The 27730-nt window shown below is 39.2% G+C and overlaps 1 protein-coding gene across 8 annotated transcripts in view; it reads left to right on the top strand.

The window, feature by feature from the left end:
- The window catches only part of LOC133134657 (glutamate receptor 2-like), a 42926-nt gene that overhangs the window by 6672 nt on the left and 8524 nt on the right, over window positions 1–27730 (top strand). For all 8 annotated transcript variants that reach the window (XR_009709326.1, XR_009709325.1, XM_061250892.1 and 5 more), the window contains exons 3-11: window positions 12294–12533; window positions 20055–20251; window positions 22531–22584; window positions 23950–24108; window positions 24392–24559; window positions 24700–24804; window positions 25387–25494; window positions 25605–25811; window positions 26022–26389. Coding sequence is in view for 6 of the 8 variants with exons in the window: in XM_061250892.1 (XP_061106876.1) it covers window positions 12294–12533; window positions 20055–20251; window positions 22531–22584; window positions 23950–24108; window positions 24392–24559; window positions 24700–24804; window positions 25387–25494; window positions 25605–25811; window positions 26022–26389 (1606 nt within the window). In the remaining 2 variants the exon portion in view is untranslated. The remainder of the gene's footprint in view (window positions 1–12293; window positions 12534–20054; window positions 20252–22530; window positions 22585–23949; window positions 24109–24391; window positions 24560–24699; window positions 24805–25386; window positions 25495–25604; window positions 25812–26021; window positions 26390–27730) is intronic.

The raw sequence follows: 27730 nt of genomic DNA, 5'->3' as shown, positions 1-27730 counted from the left end.
TAAGATTTGTTAACTTCCCCATATTTAAATAATTTATATAAATCATGTGGAACAGCTGGATCAGCTCGCCAGGTACTGCAGGCTTAAAGTCCTGTCAAAATGCTGTGCTGGGTCCTCAATTTTGTAGGTACAGTAAATGCAGGGTCTACAGTCACCATGCACTTTATTGGGAACATTTTTACTTAATTCACTTCCTTATTCATGCGATTATCTAATCAGCCAATCATGTGGCAGCAGTGCAATGCATACAATCATGTAGCTACGGGTCAGGAGCTTCAGTTAATGTTCACATCAACCATCAAAATGGGGAGAAAATATGATCTTTTGACCGTGGAATGATTGTTGGTGGCAGACAGGGTTTGAGTATCTCAGAAACTGTGAATCTCCAGGGATTTTCACACACACTAGTCTCTACAGATTGCAAAAGTGGTGCCAAAAAATAATAATATTGCACACATTAAAACAATTAATTGCAGAAGAGCATCTCTGAACACACAACACATCATAACTCCAAGTGGATAGGCTACAGCAGTAGGAGTAAAACAAAATAAGTCTAATAAATACCTAATAAAGTGCTCTGTGTGTGTATATTGGTGAAACGCCCTGTTCTTGTCATTATGGATTCCTCTGTTCTTATAACCTTGTATTATTATTATATCTCCCTAATTAATATTTATAACTTGTGTTGAAAGCCACCAATACAATATATTGTACCATGTGATGACGTAGATAATCTATTCTCTTTCAGTACACTTACGGTACAGTTTTTCTCTTTCATTATGCAGTTCGAGGAAGGCTACTATGCATTATTTCATAGTGGCTCCAGTACTGATGTATTGTTTTCCCAATAGACATTGTTTTAATGCAGCCTCACATTTAAATGGAATCCCATAATGCAACGAGACCAGCCATTAATCTTACGCAGGCGCCAGCGGTAAGTACTACAGTCCTATTCCTGACCCCGGGGGTTTGAGAGGTATAATGGTGCTGAAGTAGAGCTTCCTTCTTAGAAGAATCCTTTAGATAACCTGTGTCTTCATTCATCTAATATTTTAAGTGCCTGCTTTCAATATTGAAACAATTTATGAGATACTGCTTAGCGGTGATTTAATTAACCTGGTGCACCATGCAGCAGCCAAAATTATGTCCGATGCCTAGAAGAGCAGCAGTGGTTATGTTTCCATTGGTCAATAAATTCTTTTTTTTTTAAAGAAACAGCAAAGGTTTTACCAAATGCTTCTAAGGCTAACCTCCTAGTTGGAACAGCAGGTTAAAAACAGTAGGCCATCAAATACAGTAAACAAATGCGAGTTCCAGGTGCTTCATAGACACAGACTAGCAGCACTACACACAATACAGAGACAAGCAACCTTCATATGAAAATGTCCACAGATAAAGCCAGTACAAAATACAAAGGCTGTGTCAAAAATAGGATAGGATGTCAAAATATTATTAGTATGTCCGAATCCATGGCTGTATAAGAGATTGTGCCAAAGCTACTCAGATGCCACCATACATTCGGCGAAATATCAAAGTGTGCGAACACTGGACATGATTCTGGCACGAGTATCCCATAGCGCATTGTGCTAGGTCATGACCCAAGCAAAAAGAAGGGCGGTGTTCAAACCAAAGTGATGAAAGCGTTGAACGATTTAAATGCAAGTATTAACTTTAACTTAGCTTGGAACGATGTTAAAATCAATGGACAAAAATTTTGTTTTAAATCTTTTTTTCAGTTTTCATTACACAACGTCACATCAACTACCAACTACACATCAACGTCATCAATGCACACTGTGCTTAAAGTGTCAGCGTTCTATGACAACGTAGTATGTCTTAAAAGTCATCTTACTTTTTGCTTGTATGCTAAACCCGGCTTATGTATGCAAGCGATAGTATCCATGTATAGTGTGTAGTGTGTTATTCTGAAGTGACTATCATATAATCTTATTACACATTACTGTGGACAAACCACAAAGATCTCTTTATTAACTATACATTTTCAGTACATTTTGAGTTTATGAATATTCATTGAAATATCAACTGATTATTAAATGGTAAATGGTTGGCTTTTATATAGCGCCTTTATCCAAAGCACTGTACAATTGATGCTTCTCATTCACCCATTCATACACACACTCACACACCAACTGCGATTGGCTGCCATGCAGGGCACCTACCAGCTCGTCAGGAGCATTTGGGGGTTAGGTGTCTTACTCAGGGACACTTTGACACAGCCCAGGCGGGGGATCGAACCAGCAAGCCTCCGACTGCCAGACGACTGCTCTTACTGCCTGAGCCATGTCGCCCTCATTAAAACACTTTGCGAAGTATTTTGGAAATATATACTAAAGAAATACTAGTGCTTCACCTCACCTCATAATACCATGAAATATGCAGTCTTATATTGAATACCGTTTAGTGAACTCATAGTTATTGGCTTTCCGACAGCCTTTCTTGAGGCAAGTGGTGTATTACACTTCCAGACTTGCTGGTGCCAGACTCTGATGTTGCCATGGGAATAGATACACCTGCTGGGTGTACTTTGCAACATGACTTCAAAATGAAAAAGTCTGCTGTGTGGTACTCATACTTTAACATGGCTACAATTAACTACAAAAAGCCACTATAATTCAAATATGGATGCTGTTTCCAAATATTATACCGGTTGATTTAAAGTTTTAAAATCAATGCTTCCTGCAAAGCCTCAAGCATTTACCATTTTCAGGAAAAAGAAACACACAGCAAAAATGAGACTTTGTGAAATGTTCTTTATTCCAATCCATTATATATAAACCCTTCTGCTGCAATACAAAGGAACAGTATTCGTGTGCAGTAATTACGTTTCAATTATTAAGGTGAACACCAATCAAGACGGTATGAGAGTCGTTCATCTCACAGAGACTAGTTTTGTATTTCAGTAAACTGAAAGGTCTATTGGCGCTGACTGAATAGACATCCTCTCCACAAATAAAAGGCTTTTTTTCCGGATTCTTTTCAGCGAGCCTTGTTTTTGCAGCAGCCCCTTTCTGACAAGCTTCGGGCTGTACCATAGACAAGAGCAAGTAGGACTAAGAGCTTCTGTCTTTCTATGGAGCAGCTGGCTGGAAAGCTGTTCCAAGGTGAAGGTTCCCATGATTCCGTGTTCCTGTGTTGTGAACCGCTCCCTGCCCAAACAAACCAGGGCAGCGTGGCCGGGTGATTGAGACGTGTCACCAATTTCACACGGCCGAACATCAAAACATATCTCGCACATGTGCCCTGCGGTGTGTGTGATCACCGATGTGGACTTAACGAGGGTTCAGCTGTGGGAAACTGGGGAAGGGTGAGCTCGAAAATGTATTTTTGCATGTGAGCGTCATGTAAAGACAGAACTGTCAACACAACTCTGATCGCTGTTCCAATGCAGCTATTGTCCATATGTGAAGCTTTTAATGACTGAATATTTAATTAATGAAAGAATATAGCAATATATTCCATGGAATGGTATGTCTGCCACAGTGTGATGGAATGTACACTCACTGAACTCCTACAATCACCTGTACACCTACTTATTCATGCAGCTATCTAATCAGCCAATCGTGTGGCAGCAGTGCAATGCATAAAGTTATGCAGCTGTGGGTCAGGAGCTTCATTTAATGTTCACATCAACGATCAGAATGGGGGAACAATGTGATCTCAGTGATTTTTACCACATCATGGCATGATTGTTGTTGCCAGGTTTGAGTATTTCTGTAACTGCTGATCTCCTAGGATTTTCACGCATAACAGACATGTAATAATACGATGAATAATGTAAGAGTATGCACAGTTTCTACAGTATAATTAATTGTGTAACAGTCACTCAGTCACTGTGCCAGATTTACTCTTCATTCTGTATAATCAATCTGAAATCCACTCAAGTACTACACCAAGTTATACTGTATATCACAGTATATACTTTTAACAAGTAACACTGCATTGCACACTACAGTGTGACACCATTTACCACATATTGACACATGAGGTACACTCAGTGAGTAATTTATTAGGTAGACCTGTACACTAGCTTGGTAATGCAAATATTTAATCAGCCTATCATGTGGCAGCAACTAAATGCATAAAAGCATGCAGACGTGGTCAAGAGTTTCAGTTGTAATTTCAGTCCAATTACAACGGTGATTCCTTGAACATTTTGTTTTGAGAAATTTTCATCAAAATGGCAGTCAGCATGATTAGCAGACAAATTACCCAGCCCACCTGGGGGAGCTCATCTCCATGTGGAACTATTCTGCCAAAAAAAAAAAAAAGGCAAATTCATTCCTTCAGTGAACCAGGCCCTCTGGCTAATTTCAGCACAATAGGCTGAAGCTGTTTACATAATAATAACATCCAACATCCCCATTCCTCATGCGTGTGCCGCTCTCTTCATCTGCCCCACTCCGTGTGACCGTGTGTGCCCAAAACATTATCAGTCAGGTTTCCATAAGCAATGCAACCGTCTTCCCTCAGTTTTAATATTCTGTGTCACATCCTGCCATTCCCGCTAATGGCAGAACAATGCAGTTATATATGCTCAAAAGATTATAGTACACAATTATAGAACTGTACATTGGGCAGTGATGCGTGAATTTTATTATACACAGCCATTAACTATTGCAGAGATGAGTATGGTGAGGGACATTAGCATGTTTGAACGGTGAAATGCGGTAAGGTGAGCATTTGGGAAGTGGGGCAGGTGCCATGACGGCAGTGTGATATGGTGGATTTCAGCTGTCCCGGGGACCTGGTTGTGTACACAGAGCGAAAAATGCAAAATTATACACGGCTGAATTCATCCTGCTGTCAGCTACAGACAATTAGATGAGATCTATAATTGTTTGGGTTTTTTTTGTATTTCCGTTTAATGCGCTCTCAAGGCAGACCATTCCTGCTCAAGGAATCCTTCTGTAAATACACATTAGTGCTACTTTCCCCTCAGAGAATCGCTAAATCAGGGCACCTAATTAGGACAGTTAAATATATCAGTTTTTTCATCAAAGTTGTACCGCAAGGTTAAGAGATTGTTTGGGCCTTGGCACTTGTAATCGTGGATGTTGTCTCCTTTTGTAGCATCCCCTGAAAAGGGGTTCAAAATGGCGGCAATCGGTCTTGTTAAATTAATGGAATTAATTGTATCCTGTATCAAAGGGTCAGTTCTGGAACAGAAAACATGTAAATGAGAAGTAAATGAGAAGTAAATGGGAAGTATGTCAACAGCCAGTGGTGGCTGGTGGCCATGTGCCTGGGTGGAACATTGCTTTTCACTACTCACCTCTTTTCCTCATCTCCTGCCTATAAATATGTGGAGGGTTGGCGGCGAGACTGTGCAGAAGCTTTGCGAGATACTGGTATGCACCCTAGAATCACAGTCAAACACCCCGCTGTTGGAGACCAACTGCTAGTAGTCTCCATTCTAGCAAAGGCTCTCTGGGCATAGCATATCTATGGCCAGGTTTCTGGCAGCAGCCGATCAGCGTAGCGATAATACGTCATCGAAAGAGAGAACTAACCCCTCCAATTGAACACCCATGTGGGCGGCCACCACTTTCAATGCCTGCAGCACTGCTGAAGTGCTGAAGTGTTACAAGCAGTGCTCAAAGGCAAAACCCCTCCAAGCATTTAGTCATACATCCATTTGTTCAGTCCAGTTCCTGCTAACCATTAAAGTCCATTAAAGTTAGCCATAAAGGTCCAGTTTCATAGCCATTAACAATATTCCCTTCAGTAGGTTGGTTGTTTATGAAAAATACTGTTTTGAGAATGCAAAAGAGAATTTTAAATCTGCATAAATATTGATGGCGATCTTGAAAGCGGACAACTAGCCAGCCTACTGTCCACAAAGTGGCTGGCTGTTCTGGAAAACGGGGCGTTCAGCAGTGTGTATGGAGTCCGGGGCCTCCTGAAATCGTTGGTTTAGTTTTCAGATGAACAGCAGGAAAAGTGACTCATATGCAGGGCCTCTGTAAGGACCTGCTATTCCTCACAGTTAACATGTGAAACAGAAGCCTGTGGGGCCATGACATGGCCGTATGCTGCCAAGAAGAATCCATTAGTCACACGGCTTACTTTAATTGCTTTCCAATTTCAGTATTACATTTCTAATAGGGGCTGACACTGTTTCCTCTATAAAAATATGTGCGTGTTTGTGTGTTTGAATGTGTGTGTGCACGTGTGTGTGTGTGTGTGTGTGTGAGCATGGGGTCGGGCAAGGGTCCTTCCCAATGATGACAGTCAAATGAACAATTATTGATTAATTGTTCATTTTTACTCAAAATATGTCTAAATAGAAGACTAAGCAAGAAAGGACACATCACATAACATTATTCTTGTATTAAGGAATTCATTAGGAATTAACAATGCCTGACATTATGACAGTGTCTTTGGAATTGTCTGTTCAGTCATTGGTTGCTTAAGTTTCCTCAACATATTCAACTACACAGAGAACTGACATTTAATAATTGTGTGAAGCCAAATATTTTGGTGCAGTCTGTAGTTAACTGTGAAGCATTCATTTCTGATTATCATTTCATCATTAGTGTCAATAACATTAATTACCCAGAGGCATGATTTGCATATAAGGATTTCTGGAGCATTACTCCACTCTTTCCTTGCATCATTAAAGATGATTATTTCTGATGGTGAGGGAGATTTTTTGTTTTCTTTTTTTCCCAAAAGAAAAGATTTGTTCATATTTTCAGTAATTTCCAAATATGTGCAAAGAAAGATGTCTTGCCAAGGACAGCAGAGAGAGAGAGAGACAGAGAGACAGAGAGAGAGAGAGAGAGAGAGAGAGAGAGAGAGAGAGAGAGATTATAAGAGGTTATAATATTGTAGATATATGTTTTTCAGGAAATGACACAATTCCTCTCAGCAACAGAAAAGCAAATGCAAGTTTACACTGTATTTTCAGGTTATTTCCAAAAGTATTTATCATCAGAAATCTCTTGTGCGTGAAAGTAGGCTCAGAGAAACTATTTCTAATTCAGCCTTTGGGTTACCCTTGTAAATGAAACTTAAAGACCAACAGAAATATGGCTCTGATTGCTTTACAGTCACATTAAATCCAGACTGATTGACACTTGGACCAGTACGTACTCTGGGCAATCATTCAATCAGCCTAAGCAATCAAGACCTGAGATTGAATCTGCTACTTTTGGGTGGCTACCACTGCTTCACTAAATTGTGACCGTACTACATATTTTTGAGCCACTTTTAGTTCAATGTGTTTTGTTCCCTTTCTACCAATTTGGACTGCCAATTTGTGTTTGTAAGACACCCCCCTTCACAATTTCCTCCAGGAATTAAGGAAAGCACAAGTCTCTCATCTGATGTTGGGTGATTCATGCCAGGTTCATGCCACATACTCAAGGGCATAACATTAAATTCTTCACAGCCAATTGCTAGATTGATGATCAGGAATGCGTTTGGAGGTCTTTGGGTTGTTTGTCATTCATAGCAGTCAGCATATAAAATAAATTACAGATAGTGCCAAGGGTAATAGCCCAATGTTGTCTGGTGTTATGTTGATGAACAATTGATTGTCCAATTTAGAACATTGTAGACATCAGCAAATCAGTGAAATGAAAGTATATCAATAATGAGTAATGCCTCTTCAATATTCTTAACTGAAACATGTACTTACTATGTTGACCGACACATACTATTAGTGAATAGACTGATGCAGTTTTTTGCGGTGATATATTGTGATTTTCATGCGTTTAATCATCTCCATATCCTGCCTGATTCTGGCCTAACCTGCCCAATCCTGGCCTACTCTGCCCAATCCTTGCCTATCCTTCCAGATCCTTGCCTACCCTGCCCAATTCTTGCCAATCCTGCTCGATCCTGGCCTATTATAGGTCATATTCTGACCTACCCCGCCCCTCCTCTCTGGGTGGTGGGGCTTGAGCAGGAAGTCACGTCTCCTTACATGAGTTAAATTTATTAATATCTTTTTTAATATTATATAAAGTGCCCTTGGGTAATTTGAGTATGTCCTTGAGTATAGTATCAAGCCAGGTTCTGGGGGTTTTCAAGACAAGGATTCATACAGTGCTGGATACTATGTAGTTTTTAGGTAAACCAAGCACAACGTACACTCTAGTGCAGGGGTCACCAACCCTGTTCCTCCAGATCTACTGTCATGTTGGTTTTCACTCCAACCTCTGCAAAGCACACCTCATTCATCAGCTAAAGATCCTGCTGAGCTACTAATGAGCAGAATCATGTATGCCAAATTAGTAGAATCAGCTGTCCCCAACAGTCAAAAAACCTGATTACATGAACATGTTGTTTTAAGTTATTTACGTGCAACACCCATGTGCTCTTTATGCCTGAGAGTAAGAACCCTCTAATTATATGTTAGGAGAGCAAATAAGTTGTGGTATAAGGTAGGATATTTATACATTTTAATATTCCCACAACTGCACAGAATAACCAATTTATTATTTTACCATTTTAACTGTGAAAAGTATGAAATTCCAGCAGTCATTGTTATGAGCTTCTACTTTTTGATTTAATGGCTTCCCAAAGATTCCCAAATGTTTTAGTTTCAGAGACTTCTCAAAAGCAATTTGGACCACTCCATTTAATTGAATTTATTCAATGTCTTGTTTTGCATGTAAACTGCTTTATTGATGTTTGACCACTGACATTCTATCAGGTTGTGGTCTAAAGAATTCACTAGCCAGTCCACAGAATAGTTTTTCATCTTTCCTTAAAGATATCCACTCGCATTCTATGGTCTGCTTTTCCTGTAACTATTACTGCGCGTTTGAGTTCATTGTTCTGTGGGGAATACTCTTCAAAACCACTTCTTAACAGGGAAAACGTTGGAATTTGTTTTTTCCTTGATCCAGAAAGAGACTGTAGGACTAAAAAATGTAAATCAACCTCAAAGCAAGATAGAGCTTCCTCTGTATTTTACAGAGAGGCTTATGCGCTTCAGAAGATGAGTGTCTCCATCATTATAATCATCTCCTCGGGAGATTTAGCTGAAATTTACAGTAGGCTCTAACTTGAACATGAATGGTACTAACATGTGGATTTATCTCTCCTGTCTGCAATCTTCATTATATAAGTTCTCAACAGAGACACATTTCCCAAAAGCCTATAGTAGTAACTTAAATTTGCCTGGCAATTCTATGACATCACTTTGCTATTGGCTGATCACAACGGTATATGCCTACTGCATTTTCAATTCACTAATTCCTGCACAAACACTTAGTGAACACTTTATTAGGTATTCATTAGACTTATTTTTTAGACGTATTGGTCTTCTACTGCTGTAGCCTATCCACTTAAGAGGTTTGACGCGTTGTGTGTTCAGAGATGTTCTTTTGCATAGCACAGTTGTAATGTGTGGTTATTTTGCGTTACTGTCACCTTCCTGTCAGGTTTTTTGTTTTTCACAGCATTCTCTGCGAACTCTGTTGTGCGTGAAAATCCCAGGAGATCAGCAGTTTCTGATATTCAAACCACCCTGTCAGGCACTAACAATCATTTAATGGTCACGGTCACTTAGATCAAATTTCATCCCCATTCTGAAATTTGGTCTGAAAAATAGCTGAACCTGTCTGCATGCTTTTATGCATTTAGTTGCTGCCACACGATTGGTTGATTAAATATTTGCATTAACAACCTGGTGTACAGGTATATCCTAAGTAAGTGCTCAATGAGTGTATAATTAAATGTTTCTTAATTGTCATATGAGCAAGAGTTATATTTGTTTTTTTTACATATCTGCTTTTAAACAATCATTCATTATTGATAATTTGTCATTTGAATACCCTTTTTTAGACCTGATTTGTAAATACCGGTAGGTTCTAAAGAGGGTTCTGATGATAGTGTTTGAGAATTGTACATGAAGCAACAAAATATTGATACATCATCTTGCTTTTTCTCTTGTTATTGGGAAACCTGCTTGTGCAGTTTATTTAAGCGCCAACTAAAATCTTCCATCTTCCATTGCAATTAATACAGGTGTATGAACTGTAAGAATACAATTCAAAAGACTTTAACCTCAGATAAAATCTTGCTAGGTGAGATTTCTCATCTTTATTTTTAATTGGATGTATTGAAGGAATATTGAGAGAGCGTAGGTGTAATACGGTGAGGAATTGCAGTTCCTGGTTGCTCTGACTTATGTTCCCAGCAAGGACAGTTATGAGGAGTCAGGCTTAATCAATTATAAAGAAATAACCACAAATCTAGCATGAGAGAAATGTTTAACACATGGTTCCAGCTTCATAATTAATTCATAGCCAGGACTTGAAAATGGGTCTCCTGGTATATGGCAAGCAGGTAGGTGCAAAATTAGATGACATGGACCCAACATACAGAACGACAGTAAATGGTCCAATAGGCCTGGGTTAATTCAACATGAGTCCTTGAATTAAATTCGTAATTAAATGCAAGTTTCTACTTTTTTCCCTTTATTTAAAGGAATACATCAACATTTTAGGAAATATAGGTTCAACTCATATGTATCCTTCAGTCTTCCGCTGGTTGAGTGCAGTGATCCATGCACCTTCTGTAGGTAGAGCTAGATGTTCAAGAAGGATAGATGTGTGTTCTGTGGTTATAGTTCGAACCTAACTTCATCCGAAAAAATGCACGTGCATTTCAAATACACATGATACTTCATGTAAATGAGATGGTTTTGAAGTTTCTGTAAGGTGTATTTCTTCAGTTTGAAGGAGGTAGGCTACTGACTCCTATAGGCTTCAAGTCTTTATGCTAAGCTAACATGTTATGCTAACATGGAAACCGAGCCAATGAATGCACAAAAAATGAAATGAAATCGAACAGTCTGGGTAAGTCGGAAAAAGCTATATTTCCCAAAATGTTGGTGTATTCCTTTAACATTTGTGATTTCTGCTACTTCAACTCCCTAAGCTTTTTGTAAAAAAAATGCAAATAGTCAGGACAAATGTTGATTTCATCCAGGTTGTAGTAGCTGTGGCGGCGCGGATGGTGCAGTGGGTAGCACTGCCGCCTCACAGCGAGGTGGTCCTGGGTTCAAATCCCCGTCGGCCGGGGCCTCTCTGTGCAGAATTTGGATGTTCTCCCCGTGTCTGTGTGGGTTTTCCTCCTGGTACTCCGGTTTCCTCCCACAGTCCAAAGACATGCAGGTTAGGCTGATTGGAGAGTCTAAATTGCCTGTAGGTAGGAGTGTGTGTGTGAGTGAATGGTGTGTGTGCCCTGGATGGACTGGCGACCTGTCCAGGGTGTATTCCTGCCTTTCGCCCAATGTATGCTGGGATAGGCTCCAGCCGCCCTGCGACCCTGTTCAGGATAAGCAGGTTAAGATAATGAATGAATGAATGAATGAATGTAGTATCTGTTATTCAATTGTCTAAGCAGTTTATGATTGTAATGATTCTTAGCGACTGCAAATGTCTTATGGGGACTCCAGCACCTCCTGCAAGTTGTTGGGCAGCACAGCACATTGTTTGACATTTATGATCTACTGCTATCCATAATGTGGTTACAGTAAAATATGTGTACTGTATGTGAATACCAAATATGTGTTTCTGATAATGCTGTTGCGTGATTGCTTCATACAGATCTTAGTTCAGTTTTTCAGTTTTTATGTACAGTAACACCGGCTGAAAAGGGATGAGGAAACAGCACGTTTAAAATACTTAAACTAAATACAATAGCAGATTTCTAATTAGGCATGTAAAATGAATCTTCAAATGTAATGTATCTAAATAGGTTTACTCATTTGAGTAAGTTTAACCAATTAAAAAAACATCAATCAGGTGAAAATCTCATTACTCACCCTCTCCATTTAAGTCCAGACATCCAATACTCACACTTAAATTAATCCCGAAATTAAATAATAGTACAATATCAATGGAATGAGAAAGTACACTTGCTGAACATGCACAAAAATGCCCAATGAATTAATTTATGAATTAATTCGATGTCATGTCACATTATATTATTAACATCGCAAATGTATATTTCAATGAATAACAGACAGGATTAAAAGAGACATTATGTCTACCTTGTTATATAAAATAAATAAATAAAACCAACATTTCAACATTTCAGGTGATGCAACATCCAGTATGTTTCTGAACCTATGTGTGCAACTTTAATTATTAAATATGTCATGGGTGAGAGAGGTTATTGCAATTTTTTTCATTTCTTCAGTATGAATTCATCTATGTATTTGTGACTTTGAATTTATACTAAATGCAAATTAACCATACCATCTGTCAGAAGAAGGCTTACTGATACAGATATTTCTTCTCTTTTTACAGTCTGTTCCCAGTTTTCAAGAGGAGTCTATGCTATTTTTGGATTTTACGATAAGAAATCTGTCAATACGATAACATCTTTTTGTGGAACTCTTCACGTATCTTTTATAACACCAAGCTTTCCTGTGGATGGAGCCCATCAGTTCATCTTACAGATGAGACCAGACATCAAAGGACCCCTCCTTAGTTTGATTGAGTATTACAAGTGGGACAAGTTTGCCTATCTGTATGACAGTGACAGAGGTAAGTGCATCGATTGCTTCTGTTCTTTCCATACCTTCCATCATGAAGTGCATGTTTCTTGTGAAATTAGCTTGAGGCCATGGCATTTCTGAGTATGACTTAACCAAAGTAATTTTATGTGATGCTGGAGCAGTTTGAAACACGGCAGAACCATGAATATGTCTTATGATACATGGTTAACACGCCGCTGTGAAAGGTGATGTTTCTATATACTGTATGCTAATGCCAGCTGGTTGCATGCATGGGTTAAATTGTGATTTATAACTTTTAACAGGGTACAAAATAGTTAGCTTGAAGTCATAGTGCTCTGAACTTGAAATTGATATCTGTAATCATAAACTATGCATCCTGCGATTTTTAAATACCCATTGGTAATATTGATATCCAAGTTGCATACCCCATAATGTCAAAATAAAAACCTTAAAATATGATTTATTGTGGCGTCAACTTGCGTCTGTAGCGTTCACTTGATTAATGACAGAAGCTTTGCCGGAATGGAAATATTCATATAAATTCAGTTATTACAGTGTTCTGCAGGAGGAAATATGATACTTGGACTGAATGTACTGGACTAGGGTGAAGATATAAAGAATATAGTATATTGCTGTCTGTGCTTCCAGTTTTTCACTCTTGATTGTTCTGATTTGTGTTTTTTTATGTAACCAAAAATGTATTCAGACACATTCTGAATTCACCTGAGTACTGTTGCGTATGGCTCTGACAGACATTATGCACACTCCCCAAGCAACTTTAGCCTAAGAAACTGTGTTGCAATCATTAGTGGTTTGCCTTCTCCGAGATCTCCAAAAAGTATAAATTACCCTGCTATACGCTTTTTTTCTGTAGTATGCCCTTTAACTTACCCTTTGTTTGTTATTATTTAATTAAATGCTTTTGTGATATACCAGATTGTGAATATACTGTATTTTCTCAGACATAAACTCAAGTGCAGCGGAATACAGGTTAGAAAAAAACATTGAGAAACATGGTCAGATTCTTGTTCAATAATTTTTATTTCAATCTTTACAAGCCTTCCCCATTATTCACATAAACAGTTAATGCATTTACATATTACATATAATATGTAATGTTCAACACATTAATTCAGCTTTTACGGCACACATTGAACAGTCAGGTCAGTAGTCTACACAGCATGTTTTGATTTAAAATAAATTGAAAGTAACAGATTTAATTGAAATGCCATTTGGCATTTTATTCACCACAAAGAAATGTTTCTGTGACTGGGAGAGAGGCCACTTCAAACTAGTAGACAGAGCTGGAGGCACTGTCGGGCGGCAAAGGTGGAGGAAGTTACCTGATAAGCCAAGTGCATATACTGACAGCAGTTGTAATTTCATTACATTGAGTGGTACTGTACATGCACTGCTTGAGTGACTGCTCCTTTGTGTAAGCTGTTGAACTGGATTAGAAAGCACTCAAAAGGTAGAGAACATGAATATATTTTCTATTCACGGTAGGAAAGGCAGGGTTATGGCCCGATTGTTTCAGCCGTTATGCATATGCTCTGGAAGCCATGTCGCATCTGCCTGCAAAAACAGGAAAACTTGAAGTTTTGACGCTGGGTTCGAATCCATTCTGTAGAGAGTAAACCATGATTTTGATTAAAAACATATTGTGCAAGTAATGCACAAGGCACCAGATTAAAATACTTTTTACTTTAATATAGTTTTTGCTTCTGTAGTTTCTGGAATCCAGTAACATGGTCATACAGTATATGACCATTTATTTTAAACAGAACATTTTATCTTTTTCACTATTTTCTTGTACACATAACAATCGACACAGAAATGCCGAATGTCGAATGCAATATCTCGTTTTCAAGATTCTTATGTCCAAAAATCCACCTGTGTTACAATGACCAGGTGTGTATGATGGACATAACACTAAGCCACATTAACAATAACCACAGACCCAGACCCAGTTGAAATCCCAGTGATACTGTATAAAAAATACATGCATTATACAGCAACGCGGGGATATATATCTATCCCAACAAAGCTAAAGGCATGTATAGACGCTCAAGCCTGGTGTGTGAACAGTACATGGAACCCACACCAGAATGGTAATGGTTCGAACAACAATCCCAATCAATTTTCCCTAAAAGATAGGTATTGGTTTAACCACTACCTACTTGTTACAACCTGTGCTCTTTTCCAAAATAGTTTTCAATAATTAAGATGAAGTAGCATGTACAGCAGATGATGCAGGTGATCTAGTAAGCACATTATAGACAGAAGTAGCAAAGGCAGGGTTGACAATATAGTCAAAATCAGCATACAGTAGACAGTGGATATGAGACAGTGGACCATGGACTTACAGAAAAAGATTTGTATTGTCGATATCCTCTATAGCCCAGAATCTGTTGAATATTGCCCCTCCAGGAGGGTCCTGGCCATCCTTGGTAAGAGGCATCCCTCAGTCTGGATGCCAGGTGGCCAGTGGCATCCTTGGCACCATGCGTATCCTTGGGTGGGTTGTCAGGCAATGGCGTGCAGTATTTCTTACCTCCAGGGCATTCCCAACAGGAACTGACATCATTATCTCCACCTTCAACGGAGACAGAAACAAACGCAGCAGGACACAAAGCAAAATGGAACACAAAACGGTAGAGAAAAAACCATATGAACGTAACAAAGATGAACAAGCACTTTGGAAGCTCCAGCAGCTTAAATGAGCTTTTTTAATGACTAGTATCACCTTTCCCTAAAACTAGGATTCGCATTCCATCACCTCACTTTTGTGCTACAGTGTAGGAAGATGCAAAGCACACACTGAGAAATTATTTAAAGCTGAGATGTTTCTGGAAAAAGGTTATCGTGATAAAAATATTTTTTGTTAAAGAGGATGAATTTGAAAATCTGGCACAAGTTGGTTACACTCTAGATCAGAGTTGATAAACCAGAGGCGTCTCCCTTCAATGTGGGTGGGCTTATCACAAGACACAGTAGGTGTCGTACAAACTGATTTTATTCTTAAATCGCCAGTACAAGTAATTTCCCGACAATATAAACAGATAATTATACCAGCTAACTTGATTTTTATGCCAGTTCCCCGATTACTTTCATGTCTGATCAAATACTAAATTGGCAATGATCATCATTTGTTTAAAATGCTAGGCCCCAGGGTAGGATACCTTCTTATAGCCCTATTTTGCAAGTGACCAGCTAGTTATAGTGTGTTAGGTTACAGTATACAGGTTTCATCACTGTGTCAAACTAGCAAGGTTGAGGCTCACAATAGTTACTGCTATGCTTGATGAGATGATTGGTGCCCCACCAAAATTGGTGCCAAAAACACCACTGTACATATTGCAGTTTCTCAGTCTTTAGTCTAGTCAATACAAAAGCTAACATTACCTTCTGGCCACAAGTTTGTGAGTGCACCAGCTAATACAATTGCTTGGCTTTTGAAATTTTACTCCTGGGTTCTAGACTAGCAGCTTGATGAGTTGAATACGTAGCATGACCCCAAAACTGGCTATTCTGGTTTGCCGATTAAATCCTCTCACTATTATTGGCGTATAAAGTCCAGTGCACCTTGATTGTACTGTATCTAACAATATGTCTCTCAAAAATGGTGTTGATTCACCACCGTTGTGAATATACCAGAGTAATTAATCAGAGCCCTTCTTTGGGGCCCTTGGAGAAAGGCTGCTGGCACTTAGGCTGAACTTTCCTGCTGAGTGGACAGTAGCCTGTTAATGAGTGGGGCCCCCAAAGCCTTCTTTTGCTTGGGCTTGGAGGAACATCATGCAGCTTACATTATATGATAATCTAAGTGCATAAATATAAAAGAGATTATAAAGGAACAAATTTCACATCCGTAAGATATATAATCAAGGTTATATTACATTGTTTATTCCAGGTACAAGATATTGTTTACACACTCAGGTCCCCCTATGTACTGTGCTTTGTGTCTCAGCAGGGTTGGATTATACTGTACGGGATCACACCGGAGCACAAAATTGTGTGTTGATTTCAAGGGTTGATTCCGTTGCAGATTTTTAAATTGCTCTTCAGCTGCTGATATCGTCCTCTGAAGAGGCAACAGTAATCTGCTTACAACTGTCTTTCCAAGTTTGCACACAGTTACGATGTGATAAGAGGGATCAATGTTTTAAACCCTGCTTTTTAAGGAAATTTGGTATCTTATGGTATCTTATCACTTTGGTACTTATGGTACCATGTCTTGTTCCTCTCATTTCGGCCTGTATATTTTATTATATAGAGAAGTTTCTAGAAAATAATGCTTTGTGACTGTTATTGAAACTGCTATGTGGCCATAATGATGACCTCCCCAAAAAAGTGAACACCATTCGCTTTTAACAAACTCAACAATTAATGTCCGGAAAAATACATGCGGATGCAGAAATCCCCAATTTGTTTAAAACTTGAAAAAATGAGCATTCTGCAATTTGTACTGCATAATCCTGGAATAAGCAGCGTCCATGTACAGCCGTGAAAATGGCTGTGACTTCTGGCCAGCGCTTTCTGATGGGGACTTAAATCCGTCTGCGCTGTGGGTAGCTGCAGATGGCTCTCTGTCCTCTTTCACCCTCTGTGAGATTAGCACTCTGACAGACTGACTGACTGTCGCTCGCCCACACAGCCATTTTCTCAGGGCTTATTAGTGACACAGGACCTGGAAAACACACCGTTTCCCCACATCCTAGTGCTGATATTTCGCCCACTGTAGCACAGAACATCATTTGATAGCTAGACATTGTAGGCACATTTAAAGCTTTATTACAGTAGCTTTCCTAAACTGACCTGTATTCTTGTTATTAATGTTACTTTGTTAACTCACCAATAACATGTAATCAGTTAGTAGTTCTAAGTCATCATATTAAGGTTGGATAAGGTTGGATAGATCCTTATCCAACCTGTTCTGTTGTTTGTTCTAAGACCATGATATGTCTTTTTTTGTACATTGCTTTGGATAAAAGCATCTGCAAAATAAAATGTACTGTAATGTAATGGATAAGCCTGGTTTGGAATTGGCAAACAGAAAGTCAGGGTGTATGCTAAATTAGGCACCCAATCTATTCACATTGGATGTGAGTCCAGTGCTAATGAATTCAATACTCAATCTCTTCAGAGTGAAAATGAGGTCTGCATTGCTCTTCATTTAGATATTTTAGACTATTTTAGTACTGCTTAATTTAAGGTTGCTGTAATTTTAATGGGCCAGAGTGGAGTAGAGTTGTGTGTTCAGACATGGTATTCTGCATACCACTGTTGTAATGTGTGGTTATTTGCATTACTGTCACCTTCCTGTCAGCTTTGACCAGCCCTTCTCCTCTGACCTATCTCATTAACAGAGCATTTCTGCCTGCAGAAGTTGCTTTCTGGATTTCGCACCATTCTCTGCAAACTCTAGAGACTGTTGTCACAGGAGATTAGCAGTTTCTGAAATACTCAAACCACCCTATCTGGCACCAACAATCATTCCACAGTCAAAGTCACGTAGACCACATTTCTTCCCCATTCAGACATTTGGTCCGAATGACAGCTGAACCTCTTGACCACGTCTGCATGCTTTTATGCTTTAAATTGCTGTCGCATGATTGGCTGATGAAATATTTGCATTAAAAAGCTGGTGTACATGTCTGTAGCTGGCTTATACTCTACCTTTATAGGAATAAACCACTTTAGTATCAGCAATGTATACTTATCAGAGAAAGTGACACACAACCAAGCTTCTTCCAATTGTACACAATAGCAACAGGATAGGCATGGTCCAAAAACAAATGACCAACAGATCCAGGGTACCTGTAGCAATCAGTACATGCATGTGTTTGCTTTTACAATTCTTCATCTTTGCAAGGTAGTATATACTTCCAATATCACTTGTTAACACTAAGTGCATATAACTAAGTGTGGTATTAATTAGAATCTCAGCTTAAGTCTCTTACAGTATTTATTGTTTGAAGACCACTTTTATGACTACGTCACTACACAATATTGCAATGTGGTATTACATTTACATTTAGTAATTTAGCAGGCATACACTAAGCATGCACTGTAAGAGATTCCTCAAAGAGCAAAAAGCTTCCAGCTAAGCATATTTAGTTCTTGACATATACTGTAGCTCAAAGCTTGGGGAAGACCAAATTAAGCTCTTACAATTGATCTGCCCTTGCAGAAAAATGCTGCAGCAGGTCTCTGTGCTTGGTGGGTAAACATTAAATATGAGCCATAGGCAACATCACAATTGATGGAGAAACCTTTCCTCTTCTCTCTCTGGAAAAAGAGGAATTTGTCACTTTTATTTAATGATAGCTTATGTGTCATCTTCAAAAATCTTCCAGCTAAATTTGCTATAGCCTCTATATCTGATTATAAAAAGCTTTGTCCAAGAATTTTATAAAATAAACAGTGAGAGAACATTGATCATTTCACTTAAAAGCAGTACAAATGTCTATTATCTATTATCTAGCATGTCTTTAACACCCAGATATTTTTTGTGCATGTCTAGTTCAAGGAATATTAGAGGCAGTGCTAGTGTTACACAGACCTGGACTATTATAGATTGTAGTTGTATGTAATGGCTAGTCACTTAGAATATTAGTGTTGTTTGTAAATCATGTAAATAATACCAGCAGCCATACCATCATACATCCTGCTCCTGGTGAATGGCTGAAGCATTGGCTTGGTTAATACTTGGATGAGAGACCTTCTGGGGAAACTAAGTTGCTGCTGGAAATGGTGTTGATGGGCCCATAGGTGGCTGGGTTCCCCGGTGTCCTGGCTAAATTCCCAACCTGTTCTTCTCAATCTACCATCTAATCATCCCCTGATTTCATTGGATAAAAATAAAATGTCCTCTCCCTCTCCACCTCAGTTGATGTGGTGAGTTTTCTGTTGCAAAATGGCCGCCATTCCATCACCCAGGTGGGTGTTACACATTGGTGGTAGTTGAGGCAAGTTTTCCCCTCATCACTGTAAAGTGCTTTCAGTGTGTGAAATGTGCTATATGAGGGTTATTATTATTATTATTATTATTATTATTATTATTATTATTATTATTATTATTATTATTATTATTAAATACGGCTTCTTGATCAATTAATTAATGATACGTCACCGTTAAATCGGTTAAACATTTTTTAATTGATTGTGTTTTAAATGCACAATTGCAGTTCCGATGTCCATTCAGCTGGATTACAGAATATCTGGTTTGAGCCCTTTAAACGGGAATGCTAGAAAATTCCTATACATTTGGACAAAATGGCCATTTAAACTAATTGGAAATCAGGTTTTGCATTTACTGTTATATTCTGGTTGAGTGCAAATGATAACTCCACATCCAAAAAGGTGTGAAACTAAAGAATAATATGTCTGTTGGTCGTCTCAAACTCTGGACAGTGTGTATTGTGCCAAGGTGCACTCCAATGTAATAGTTCCTTTTGTGTTCAAGTTGTCTTCACTATCATCGGAAGAGAGAAGTTGACACATACTTTCCAAACCTCAAAGTAACTAGAACCTTCTTTCTGCCCAGGTTTGTCCACTCTTCAGGTTGTCCTGGATACGGCTGCAGAGAGGAAGTGGCAGGTGACCGCCATCAACGTTGGAAACCTGAAAGATGAAAAGAAGGATGAAGCATATCGCTCCCTCTTTCAAGACCTGGAGAATAAGAAAGAGAGGAGGGTTATTTTAGACTGCGAGCAGGAGAAAGTGAAAGACATCATGGAGCAGGTCAGTCATAAATGCCTTACCATTGGCACAGTCAGAGAAATATAATCCAGTGAGTGTTGATAAGTGTTATTTTGATACTTTGATGGATGAAACACAAACAGGAAATTGAATGTCCACATGAGCAGACAGTGTGAGACTATGTTACTTCTTGTGTTAGTATCAAACAGAATGTCAGCATTATTTGATATCAGACCTGGGGCATATTTGGGGGCGGAGTGAAGCTTCAGACACAGCAAAATACAAAATTGCAGCAAAATACAAATATATTAAGATTAAGCATGGGCCGTGTGGAGCACAAGACACAAATCCATGGTGCAGTAATATGAACCACAGAATCACTCCAGGTTTTGGAAGTGCCAGCCAAAAGGAACAGAACAAATGCCTATGGTTTAAAGCTTACACACAAAAAATGCCAATGAGCCATTTATTTATAACATTGCCAGTTTATGCTTTTGATGGAATATTTAGAACAGGAAAATGGAGGAGTAGAATTTGCTCAAAAGGACACAGTGTCTGTAAGAAAAGTGGAAAAGGAAATGGCCTTCATTAATTTTGCAAAAGTGCTTTATTATAATTGATTTTACAAGGCACCAATATTTCTCCCTCAAACGGTGCTCATGAAATGAGGTTATAGGTTATGCACATCGGTTATGAGTGCAGTTTCAGTGATGGAACACAGTTTGGCCTCCATACTGTGCGCCTGTTGGATCAATATTGTGTTTGCACCCATTATAAATATTCTCTTTATATTATATACATTTTCTTCTTTTTCAACATAATCTAAAGGTACATATTTCCTTAAAGAACATTACTCTGTTTAATCCTGGAAGAATTCATGAAAAATGTAATAAACCTGTCTCTATATCTTTTCGATCGTAGGATTATTGTCCATTCTGTACCTTAAACGTAGTTTTATTATACAGAAAACTGGTATTTTTCTGCTGTAAAAATACTTGTGAATCTGGCTATTTATATGAAATGAAGCAGAAAGCGAGTCTCGCATAAGTTCTGGGAGACAGTTGAAGCCTCCCACACTCCCACATACAGTGCATGTATTGTACAGTACAGTCTCCTGGATATGTTCTGCTGTCATAGAGCATGCCTGCTATATTATTATCTCCTGAGAGTCTGCTCAACCCAGCCCCATCCCCTAGAGTGGTTCTGTGTGTGTATGTGTATGTGTGATCTGAATTGTATGTCTTTAATTTTTCACTGCTGACAAATAGACCTGTCCTTCCCCATTACAATTAGCATTGTTTAATGTGTTGTGTATTTGATATTTAAGTTCATGAATACATATTTATGTAATGTGAAATACAGATTCACTGTACTCAGATATTAATTTAAATGTTTTATGATCTGTCAGAAAGTAACCAACAGAAACCAACACTTGTATATCTCAAACCAGTTCCAACATTTGCTGAAATTGCTTTAGTTTTTTGCTTCCAGACTGCAGGCTTCATAGATGCCTTTATCATTCAAATTCTGTTCACTGGCTTGTTGATACATTACCGCTACATGCCCAGTGAAGCATCCCATCAGTGTGACCTATTACTGATTCACTATCCTTTCATAAGTCACATTCACTGGATGCCTGTAGAGATGGCATCATTCATTTGGAGTCAGTGTGATGTCCACTTGTACCTGTCACTGGGTGACAAAGTGATAGATTCCAGTGTGCTTATTATGGGTGACATGCATTGATGACTTCATTCTTCCTTTATTGGCACAGTTCTAGCCATTTCGAACAAGAATTTAGTTTATTTGCAGAAGTATATAATAATGCAGTACTGTATATAATAATAATGATCTCCCATATACACTCAGTGAACACTTTATTAGGTATTTATTAGACTTATTTTTTAGATTTATTGGTCTTCTGCAGCTGTGGACTATCCAGATTTGACGTGTTGTGTCTTCAGAGATGCACTTCTGCGTACCACTGCTGCTCACTGGATGTTTTTTGTTTTTCGCACCATTCTCTGCAAAATCTAGAGACTGTTGTGTGTGAGAATCCCAGGAGGTCAGCATTTTCTGAGATACTCAAACCACCCTGCCTGGCACCAACAAGCATGCCACAGCCAAAGTCACATATAGAACATTTCTTCCCCACATTTCTTCTGATATTTGGTGTGAAAAACAGCTGAACCTGCCATCCCTGTGTCTTTGAGGTAGTTAGGTGTTGACCTGGGCAGTATTTTGATAAAAGATGATTACATAATATGCTTATTGCCTGTAAATGTCTTGCGTGAATTAACATTTTATTATTTTATTTTCAGGTCATCACAATTGGCAGACATGTGAAAGGATATCACTACATCATTGCAAACCTGGTATGTTTTCACTGTCTCCAAACTGCTGTATTAATGATCTGCTGTTATACAGATTCATTATTTGGATACCTGTTAGCTTTCAATATATCCTAACAATGTTTGTAATTTAATAAGAATGTAGCATTATGAAATACAATAGTAAACAATAATAATAGAATATCAGAGTTACAAACTGAACAGTTTGAATGGTCAGTTTGAATTAGGTAGGAAACCAAAAATACTGGAGCACAAAGTCGCGCCTTAGCAAGCTTCACATTATCGCTAAAAAGAAAAGAGCAACCAGAAACAGAAACAAGCTTTTCAAAAAACAATTCTTCTCTATAAAGGCTTCACCCTTTTTTCTCCAAACAAACCTTCTTTGGTGGTGGCCAAAAAGTTTCATTTTGGTTCTGTCAGTCCAAAGCATATTCAGGCTTCTCAATGGCTTCAGGCTCCTCAATGTTTTCTTTTGCATACTTCAGACGCTTAATTTTGTGTTGAGCTCATTCTTTCTGGCAACACTGCCATGTATGTCTTTGTTCTGTTTTGTTTGTATTGTTGTACTGTGAACAGCTAGACCTGTGTTTGCTACTGTGTGGGTACAGAGATGTGTGGGTTCTTGTGAGCATTTCTCACCAGGTCTTGGGCCATTCTATCGGAAATCTTTCTTGGTCTTCCAGACCTTGCCTTGACTTCAACTGTTTCATTTATCTTCCATTTTCTAATAATGTTTCTGACAGTGGAATTAGGTACTGTAGTTTTAAACATTGAGAGATTTTTTATTTTCTTTCTTGGTGGAAATGAACCATCTTCATTCTGAAATCCTTGGACAACTGTTTAGAGGAAGCCATGGTTGTCAACACTAGACAGAACAGCTACTTAATGGAGTTACTTCAGAATAAAAAGTTCAGCCCTAGAATTATACTCACCTGACTCAATGAAGCCCTAATGAGTAAATCTCCTGGATATGGGCCTTAGTAATCATCCTTATAATAATCCAAATTTTGAAACTTGTGCACAGGGCCCTTTTCCTTTTTTATAATTTATAAAAAGTAAAAAATAAAAATCATAAAATCTTGCTTTAAAATTTGGAGAAAGGTCTCATGTTTAAAAGTTCAGGTTTGCCTTCGATCACTTACAGATTAATTGGATATCGCATTTAAACAGACATTTAAACCATACTTAAAAGCAAGGCTTTATAAAGTTATGATCCATATCAATAATGAAAATAAATCAAATGCTTTTTTCTCACTTTTTGAGTTACATACATTTTATGGTTCTGAATGACTTGCATTTATAATGTCTTTGTATCTGAGTGGTTACACCATATTTTTAAACAGCTATGACACAATTTCATACAGCAAAATTGTATTTTTTCTTTCCCAGGGCTTTGTGGATGGGGATTTATCAAAAATTCAGTATGGGGGAGCAAACGTGTCCGGATTTCAGATCGTAGATTTCGACGATCCCCTGGTGTCCAAGTTCGACCAACGGTGGGAGGCCTTAGAGGAGAAGGAGTACCCGGGGGCTGACAGTAAAATCAGGGTGAGACACCTCTGGAGCTACTGGCGAAAAAGCGCAATGTTGACAATGACCCTTGAGAGCGTTCGCCCCTGAGCATTAATGGTGGCCCTGTTCACCCCTGAGAATTAATGGTCACCGTGTTCAGCCCTGAGCATTAATGGTGGCCCTGTTCAGCCCTGAGCATTAATGGTGGCCCTGTTCGGCCCTGAGCATTAATGGTGGCCCTGTTCAGCCCTGAGCATTAATGGTGGCCCTGTTCAGCACTGAGCATTAATGGTGGCCCTGTCCTCCTCTCTCCGTTCAGTACACTTCCGCGCTGACCTACGACGCCGTGCAGGTGATGACCGAGGCGTTCCGCTACCTGCACAAGCAGAAGATCGACATCACCCGGAGGGGCAACAACGGTGACTGCCTGGCCAACCCAGCGGTGCCCTGGGCGCAGGGAGTGGAGATCGAGCGAGCGCTAAAGCAGGTGATACGCAATGGAAACATGGGTCTGTCTCCCCCAGGGACTTTTCACAGCCTGTGGCTAGAAAGTGGCTCAGGAGCACGGCCTCGTGGGAAATCTGACAGCTGGTCACGCACAGTTTTGCTGTTTTTGTGCCCTTTCAGGTCCGGGTAGAAGGTCTAACAGGGAACATCCAGTTTGATCAACATGGCAAAAGGGTCAACTACACTGTCAATGTCATGGAGCTGAAAAACAGTGGCCCTGTCAAGGTAACAATGTCCCTTTCTATGAGTCTTATGGTCAACACATGGTGTGTCCTTGGATTTATAAGGTTCTCTTCTGTGTTCTGGGTAGTTCTAGGCCATTGAGCTTCAAAGCTTTCACATCCTAACACAGCTAAACTGAAATGCAGGGCAGTTCTTCATAGATCAAATGACAGACACCATAAAAGTACTCTGCATGTACAATATCAAAATCCTATCAAATCGCCCTATAAACAACATATTATGACACGAAGACAAAAATGTCAGTTAGAACCTTATAATTACACGGTCTCGACATTGGAACAAAGACCAATTTCATACTTCTGATTCATAATTTTTTTCTGTCTATTTATAAAGCGATTGCATGATTGCTCCCTGGAACTTGCTCAGGGCAAAACTGGGAGTGAACTAGTCAAACATAGCCCTTTCATAGTCAATGATTTCTGCTCAGGTGCAACAACATTTTCTTCCACAGTCCAACTGTTATGGATTACAGACTGCATTAAATGTAATTAGTAACAGTGATAAGGTGGTACTTAAATATCTCTGAGTCAGGCTTTGCAATGTTTTCCCCATTTCTTCCTGCAGATTGGATATTGGAATGAAGTTGACAAAATGGCAGTAACAAAGGCAGACATTTTTCCAAATGAATCACTGGGGATGGAAAATAAGACTGTGATTGTGACAACAATATTGGTAATATTGGCTTTTTACTGGCATGTTCTTGTAATGAGCATTATAGTTTTACAGTCATTCATGTGCTCTTATGACATAGAACCTTAGAACCTTCTTTTTCGTTTTTTCAGGAAGCCCCGTATGTAATGCTGAAGAAGAATGCTGACCTCTTTGTAGACAATGATAGGTATGAGGGATACTGTGTGGATTTGGCAGCAGAGATAGCCAAGCACTGTGGCTTCAAATACCAGCTGAAGATAGTGAGTGATGGGAAATATGGAGCCAGAGATGCAGAGACAAAAATCTGGAATGGAATGGTCGGAGAATTAGTGTACGGGGTAAGGAAAAAAACATACGTATGAGCACTCCACGGACTGCTGTTTTGTACAAAACACGCTTTTTATGGGATTCAAACCAGATTAGAGCAAGCATGCAGTGGATACAGTGCTAGTTGTATCATGCTAACTCGAATGTCAAAGTTTCATAATTAGGTATATTTTACCAGGCCAGGCTCTGAGAGTTTTGTTTTGTTTTTTTGTTTTTTGCAGAAAGCAGATATAGCAGTCGCTCCATTAACTATTACGCTGGTACGAGAAGAGGTGATTGACTTCTCGAAACCGTTCATGAGTCTGGGGATTTCCATCATGATTAAAAAGCCCCAGAAATCTAAACCGGGGGTGTTCTCCTTCCTGGATCCCCTGGCATATGAGATCTGGATGTGCATCGTGTTTGCCTACATCGGGGTCAGTGTGGTTCTATTCCTAGTCAGTCGGTTCAGCCCGTACGAGTGGCACACGGAGGAGTACGAAGACGGACAGATACAAACGAACGAGTCGACAAATGAGTTTGGGATATTTAATAGTCTCTGGTTTTCCCTGGGTGCCTTTATGCAGCAAGGATGCGATATTTCGCCAAGGTTGGTCTATCGTACGTTTTGACTTTGTGCATTTTCGGTCTGCTCCGACGCCCACGGTGCGTATGCGCTCACCTCCTGAAATTCCGTGTCCGTTAATTCTTACCTTTTCCTTTCATTCATTGGTTTATAAACACGGATATTGCCCTTTGTCGCTGTGAGCCCATCTCTTGCAGCAAAGAGCAAGCGCAGGACAAGAAATGTGCGACTGGCGTTGCGGTTATACCCGGTCGAGTATTTCTTCTGTGACCGCGTACACACCGTGTGAGGACCTTAAAATGCACAAGGTTTCTCTCTTTTCCTGCCCTCTTGGAGGGGTACCGTGTTTTTGCTGCATATTCTCCTTTACAGTCCTATGTTCGGTGGGTAGGTGTTAGCGCAGTTTACTCACACTGACCGTTTTCAGGGAAAGTGCCAGAAAGGTGTGCTGTGGCTTCTTTCTTGTTTGTTTTCCCTTCGAGCACAGATGCTCGCGGCTTCTTCATTCTCGCAAAGGAGAATTCCATTGTGAGCAAGTTGTCACCTGAGACTGGTTTGAAACAAATATGCACATTGTGGTGACCAGTGCTTGCATCCTATGGGTACCTGATTCCCACCAGTAAGGTATTGTTAAAGCAGAGTTTCTATGTTAGTGTCACCAACATGAAAACATATCTTTAGTCACAAAAATATTTGCTGTCTAAAAAGGAAGTTTGTTATATTAATCCTGTGCAACATTCATCTTTGATATAATTACAGTGCTTCACAATGTATTTAAGCAAAATGAATTCAGCACAAACAGCTAAAGTTTGTTACTTCATTGTGAATGTACTGTAATGTACCTATTTATGTACAATTGGAGGGTTTTGTCCTGGTTTTATAATGCAATATGTGCTGTGCTTTATTCAGTAACTCATTTGAGAGCTTCCTGTTTGATCTCATGTGCTATATCAGATTAATCTGAGATTTGTCCAAATATTTACATCCATCCACTGCTCTGGCTACTTAAACTTGAGGTTAGTTATGTTTGGTTTCTTTATCAGTGCCACTTTTTCCAAATATTTCTCTACAATTGCTTATTAACCTGGAGTTCTCCCAATCAAACATTTCCGCCCGCTGTAATTACAGTTTCCGCCATTGTCTGGGTATTTTGTGCTTTATTTCATGGTCATGTAGCAATTAATTAGCTTTATTCCATACCCTGCTAAGGAATGTCAAATGTCTACTGTGAGCATATGTCATATAACAATGTTCTCAACACGTATATGTCATGTCTGTGACATTGTTAATGTACCGTGCCATCACATCATGTTTTGTAGTACATGCTTTTGTCCTAGAACTCTATGTCAGCCTGTTTCTGCTGCT

Source organism: Conger conger, chromosome 8 (assembly GCF_963514075.1).
Source record: "Conger conger chromosome 8, fConCon1.1, whole genome shotgun sequence".
Classification (NCBI taxonomy): Eukaryota; Metazoa; Chordata; class Actinopteri; order Anguilliformes; family Congridae; genus Conger; species Conger conger.
The sequence above is the reverse complement of the archived record's forward strand: the minus strand, read 5'-3'. Positions and strand labels throughout refer to the sequence as shown.